The following is a 6647-nucleotide window of genomic DNA, read 5'->3' on the forward strand; positions in this document are numbered from 1 at the left end:
CCACACCAAGCCACTTTCTGTCTTCCACTTTTTTCCGCCGTCTTTAAAAGGTGACCATGTGCACAAATCCTCCTTCATTTCATGCAATCAGGGCTACTTATATCTCCTATGTCATGGGGCGGACCATCTCATTGCTGGGCATGAAGATCCCCTGAGCATTTAGATTTTTATTTGCCTTGTCATTGAATAATTAAATGACTATTTAATGGCTTGGCACTGATATATAAGCCACATCTATCTGCCACAAGCCTGTAAATTGCCCTATAAAAAGGCAATTAAAGCTAATTAAAAATTAAAATGTGTATATTGATTCATCTTAACCTCATCACGTGGCCTAAAGCCTATCCCAAGCAGAAGAGGGCACAATGCAGTAGTAGTCGGAGTAGCAAGAGTACGCTGTGCACTGGAGTGCAGTCCATCACACAGTTGCCACACGGAATGGACAATTTAAAGATGCCAGTTATACTAACTGAAAGTCTTTGAACTGTGGGAGAGTACCTGGAGAAAATGAAGAATTTATACATATACACACACAGAGCTGGGGCAGGATTTGAAAGATAAAGTCACAGGGCTACCCACCCTTAAAATGAATTTCTAATTACAAAAGTGTAAGGAATGAGTTATTGGCGGAACTTTATATTGGGAAAACACGTTCCAGTACGGAGCTTAAACTCGACGGACCAAAACACGATGAGCGAACGCCGTGTGGGTATCATTTTGACTCGGCTCTGTGTTTCGCATTCGTTTTCTGCAGACTCACTTGGACATTAAAAAGATGGCGGGACTGGAGCTGTTATTCAGCTCGATCGTCGGACGTATCACATCTCCCGAGGATGTTTTAGTCTCCTTTGTTCACTGGGAAATTGTGCGAAATGGATATAAATGTCTCGGAACAGGAGACCAGGTAAGAATGTGCACTGCAATCTGCTGTCTATTTTGTGATTACACCACTACGTGTAACAATTACAAAATACTAAGCTAATTTAGTTAACAATTGTATTATGACGTTGCACATTTTAACTACATCGAGGGGCTGGTTTTTAGTATTAATTGCTCAGAGTAATTAGCATTTTGCATTCGGATCAGCATTTATTACTATATCGAGTGCATAAATTTGTGTTGTTAATATTTCGTTAGCAGTAAAGTTTTTTTTGTATAGTTTATTTGCTTTTAAGGGATTTTATACAGTAGATTAATGGTTATATCTCATGCTTGCAACTGGCACTACTGGGTAGCCTGCAGTCCAGATAGTCTTTAGTTCCCGTATCGTTGCCTATTGTGAGTTTGCATTTTTCTCTTTCTATTACAGCCACAAAGTACCGATAAAAAGTCCGAGTTACTCCCTCAGGGGTGGAACAGCAACAAAGAGTTATACACCCTTCGGTATCAGTCCGCAAACGGCCAGTCTCAGTTACTGGTCAAAGCCATCACTGTGGACTCCACTCTTATCTTCAATATACTGGTACTTATATTACACTTTTTTTCCTGAACGATTTTAATCTCCAGCTCAGCATATCTGATAAGTCTTCGTATTACTAATAACGATAAAGTTATGCATGTGTAGTGACAGTAAGGTGACTTGTTTAATTTGTTGTCAGAATACACCCTCAGAAAAAGTGTCCGACCTGACAGTGAATGTCAATGATTACATAGATGCGGATAACCTGAAAGACTTCGACAGGTTGGTCAACAGTGTGTGTAGTCACTCACACCCTGTATTGATTTTTTTTTTTTTTGCATACTGTTAAATAATACTCTTGGGGGTCTCACAACATACTGAAACCAGTATTAAACAAAAAAAAAAAGCGAGAAAGCAGCCCTTTACTTTTTGTATGGGAAAATATACGCAGCCCTAATATGAACCATCCCCACAGGGTGTTTAAGAACCCGGAGCAGCTGACGGAAAAGGTCCAGGCCGGCCTCCTTCCCTGGGTCTCCTCAAAGAAGGCTGAGAAGACCCAGAGAGAGAACCCCCTGAAGAGAGAGACAGAGGACGACCCACTCCGGATCCCATCGAGGAAGCCGCAGTCTCACCCGCAGCCTGGCTGGTAGGAACCACACTCCCTAATGACGGTGGCTGTAGGTTATGCATGCAGATTTAAGACGGGTATTAACACCCTTTAAAGTGGTAACCATATATTCAAAACCTTTTTACATTTTACTTGAAGTATTTCTCTTTCTAGCATTATTATTGAGTATTAACAAAAATGCAGGTGGGAAAGTGAAAGCGCTAATAGTAAGTTTTACTTTCAGTAACACTTTCAGCCGTAGTTGCCCTTGATAGAATAAAGATTTTAGTATTTATTTAGTGCATTTAGTATTTATCTCAATTGTAGCAGCAGTTTTAATTTGTTAAATAATCAGTCCCACTTATGTGTTGTAAATGGTGGTTAATATGATACACTGAGACCTGACTGAGTTTCATTGATTCATTAATGATGAACAAACATGAGATCAGTATTTCACTTGTGTTATTCATTACTTGTTCCTTCAGTAGTTCCTTCAGTTCAAAAAGGTTTACAAAATTTACATATAGTAACAAATATAGTAAGTACTTGAGATATAACATGTCAAGATTCATTAGTGATGAATTAACATGAGATCATCATGTAACTAAGACTTAGTTTGTGGTTAATTAATACATAAGTAATAGCATAATACAATATTATTTGTGTCCCGTCGAGTAAAATGTTACCATTGTTTCATGTGTGAAATTAAGTGCCAAAACATTTATTAGTACATTATGGAGTGTTTGCGGTGCTGTGTAGTTTTCTTATAGCGCAAAGTACATAGGTCTATAGGACATTAAACGTGTCATGACCCATTTCATGGGACCGTCATACATTCATGTATGATTATGACACTCGGGAAACTCTTATGTCACCTACGCTAATCTGTAATTCTGATGTTCTGCCATGTCTGCAGTTTAAATTACTACCCAGCACTATGCCGAAATTTGCACGTATTTTAAAACAAACTGAATAGCTGCTACAGAACAATTTGATGAATCCGAATCGATGAAGGAAAGCAGTAAAATACAGCAGGTCCAATCTGTTTTCCAGACAGTAGCGCCTGCCAATTAATCACTCGGGAATATATAGCAAGTATGTCCCATGGTAAAATGAATCAAGAATGAAAGTGCTTGGTTTAATTGTCATCCATTTACATTTACAATTGTCTGTTGTCCAAAGCGATATACAAGTGAGGTAGATAATGCACAGCTCGAAAGCCCCGCTAATCATGCTTTGGCATAGCCGGTGTTTGAGGTGGGGAGGTGCGCTCTATAAATTTTATAAGGCGCCGGGCTGAGAGCAGCGGCTCATGATGGATGGCTGGTGTCTGAAAGAACCATGCATTTCTCATTTTTGTACGACGACAACTAGTAAGTGGGGCCTCCGGCTCAGGAGTCCGGCGTGGTCCAAAGAAAAGAAACTTGTACGGCAAGCTGATGGGAGCTCGGATTTAGATTACGAGTATCAGAAACGAGATGTGGTTTTTCGAGTCGTTCGCAAGTGCCTTAGATAAAATTGTACTCATCCTCACTCACGTAAAATTTCCTGCCAGCTCGATAAGTAGGATGGATCAAATGGGTTATTGTCATTTGAGTGTCTCTGTGACCCTTTGGAGCTGCTTCAGTAGATGTTTATGACATTATTACAGTATGTAGCAGACACCTTTGTCCAAGTGAGGCAAAAAGCACATTTTTTTCTAGGTGTTCCATGTTTTTTTCTGTATTTACAAGTAGATTATGTAGGTTGCAGAGAGTGATTTTGTGTGCTAATGTGCATCCTTTACTGGACCGCTGTCCTGACTTGGATGTGTAAGTGGTGATGGATGGATGGATGGATATTTCACAACGCTATATTAAAAATGTTCCAAATAAGACTGACTTTGTTTAATAGGGTAATGGCAAGCAGTTGCTGCTACTTACAGTAAACTTTTTGATATTTCTAGAATGTCCTCTTTTTCTATATAAAACTGGAGTGAAAGCGAGCAGTTTGGGGCCTGTATGTCACCATCCCAGCGCAGGCCCTTCTCTTATTCAGTATTTACAGCAGGGAGAGTAGCTTCTATTTTAAGATATCGACTGCTCTCTGTGTCTCTGGCTGCGGCGGGGCGGCAGTCACAGATGGAGGCTGTCCCAGGAAACAGCAGAGAACCCAGCGATACACAGTCCCAGGCGCGTCCTTGGTGTCTGACCTTATCAGGTTCTTATGATGTCAGCCATTTATTGTCATTTTTGCTGTAATGTGACCCCCCCCTCCCCCCTTCCGTATGAGGCAGGGGTGCCCTTGTGATGTCATATTAATTATGCCTCCAAGTGCCACACTCAGCATTAAATAAGAGTGAAGAGGATTTTTTTTGGGGATCTTGAATTTTGCATAGTTCTGCTGCACTGCTCTGCCCTGAGTGAGCGTGTGGGTCCTCCACCAAGGACACTGGACGGGGATTAAATGACCCTGCAGTGTCAGAGGTTTATCTGCATGTCTGTCTGAATTGATGCTACCAAATATGTTGGCCCTTTTTTGTTTTCTTTCCATCCCCCAAGATTTTAAGAAGTATTTTATTTTCTGTCTATGAGTTCTTGTTGAAAAGGTATCTAGGTTTGCCAAATAACGATTTTGTTGGATTAGCACGGGTGGCCTTTCCAACCTGGCAGTGTTCAACTTCTAAACAGACAATCCATTGTTAAGTTGGATTCCTGCTTGAGAAGTGGGTTCTCAAGTAGGTTGTCAACTGCGCTGCTACACGTAGTGTGCATTCACATTAACGGTGGTCCTTCTGCGGATCCTTTCAAATGGATTTATCATAAAAGAACGCATGTCAGAAGTAATGCTTTCCATACATATTGATGAATGATACTAATTTTCAGCTGTTCTAATAGGAAAAAATAAACCTGTTTGGTATATCTGTCAATATTGTACTGTTAAAATATGTAACAGGTTTAAAAGCCTTTGGAAAATCTTGGACTGATGTATCGATAAGAGGTATCATATTTGGAATGTGTAATGTTATCATTTTTGCTTCTGTGTGTGTTCACGTGCATTCAAAGGCGTGATCCCATGGCACCATTTGCTGCTGGAGGTGCAGACCTGGATCCCTTTAGGTAAGATTAATTTGGTGTATATAAAGTTGTGGTAGGTGTGTATATACTGTAATTGATAGATACAATAAATAAATCAGTAATCCTTCACAATCACTGCTCTGTGTTTGACCTTTGGCCGCTGCAGCGGTAGGCCAGGAGGGATGATCGTGGACCCTCTGCGCTCAGGCTTCCCTCGTTCGGGATTTGACCCCTCTGCTGGGATCCCAGGTCGTCTGCCTCCCGGTGCTGTGCCTCCGGGGGCCCGATTTGACCCCTTCGGAGCTGTTGGGATGGGGATGAATCGCCCAGGGTGAGAGACGCACCCACTCGTGGGACTTCGTAGGATCAAAAATTGCATAACTGAATTACGATGAAGTGGAGGTTTTCATCATAGAGATCCAGATGTTAACAAAGAACAGACTTTAGCCTGGGGGGTGATGGTGAAGCTCAGTGATTTGTGTATTTCTGCTAGTGTGTGTGTGTTTGAATGCACAGAAACCAAAGCTGTCGTTTTGACCGGTTGCTCATCCTTGTGCTTGCAGCCCGGATCCTGACCACATGCCCCCCCCTGGGTATGACGACATGTTCATGTAGAAACACCATCTCCGGCCCCCCCACGTTGGTGTGATTTTTGCCTGCCCCAGCAGAAGAATGCAGGAAAAATACTGCTTAAACCATTTCCCAATAAGTTATGTCGTTTAGTTGGAAGGGAAAATCTGTTGTGCATAAATTTTAATTCTGTAACGCTGTGTTCCAGAAAATAGATAATAGTTTTGAATTGTTTGCTATGTAATACATGACAATATTGTAATGGTGAGAGGTTTACCACTTTGAATGATGACATGTTAGATAATTGCTAAATAGTGTTAATCTTTTGCAAATGATATTGTTAAAATGTTGTAAATACAAGGAAATATTGCTTAAATTGGTGCATCTAAATGTCCATTTTTTTCACGAGTGCTATATTAATTTCTTATAAATATGACTACTTTGATAAACCAAAAGTGGAAGCTGTTTCTGTTCTCATATTTCTGTTAATCCGGTTTGTATCTTTAACTTTCCCTTTGTAGTGATTACGCTTTACATGTTAATAATAAACAGAAGTTTAATAAGAGAGCCACACACCAGGGACTGTGTGTTGTTCTGTAGGTTCAGATTCTGAAGGTTGTTGGTTCGAATTCCAATGGTTGACAGAGTGATGTCACCATTGGGGCCCTTGAGCAAAGCCCTTAATCCCCATTGCCGAGGGGCCTAGTTGACCCTGCATCCTCAATTGTACACCAAAATAAATGAATAAAAATGAATTATCTGCTTTGGTTTCATTAAAATTCTGAGTAAAATGTCAAAGGTGTTACCTAGGTGATAGTGGTGCATTTTCTCAAAGCATGTCATGCACACAGGAGACTCCAGTTCCAGCACCCTGTGAACCATGAAAGGATTTCACAGTCTTTATGAAGAGGAAAAATCTACCTTTCCCAGCATCCTGACTTCAGCTCCCCTGCTGTCGAGGCCCAAAGCCCCGATTATTGTGCACAGTCTATAGCTGCAGATGGCTGGGGCC

The 6647-nt window shown here is 41.0% G+C and overlaps 1 protein-coding gene across 1 annotated transcript; it reads left to right on the forward strand.

The window, feature by feature from the left end:
* The first annotated feature begins 656 nt into the window (after positions 1–656).
* On the forward strand, positions 657–6390 carry psmf1 (proteasome inhibitor subunit 1). Its single transcript, XM_023795511.2, has 7 exons — positions 657–904; positions 1310–1462; positions 1599–1681; positions 1875–2048; positions 5054–5107; positions 5232–5396; positions 5629–6390. The coding sequence occupies exons 1-7, from the start codon at positions 776–778 to the stop codon at positions 5678–5680; spliced, it is 810 nt and encodes a 269-aa protein (XP_023651279.1). The 5' UTR covers positions 657–775; the 3' UTR covers positions 5681–6390.
* The last annotated feature ends 257 nt before the right edge of the window (positions 6391–6647 follow it).

Source organism: Paramormyrops kingsleyae, chromosome 8, assembly GCF_048594095.1.
Source record: "Paramormyrops kingsleyae isolate MSU_618 chromosome 8, PKINGS_0.4, whole genome shotgun sequence".
NCBI lineage: Eukaryota > Metazoa > Chordata > Actinopteri > Osteoglossiformes > Mormyridae > Paramormyrops > Paramormyrops kingsleyae.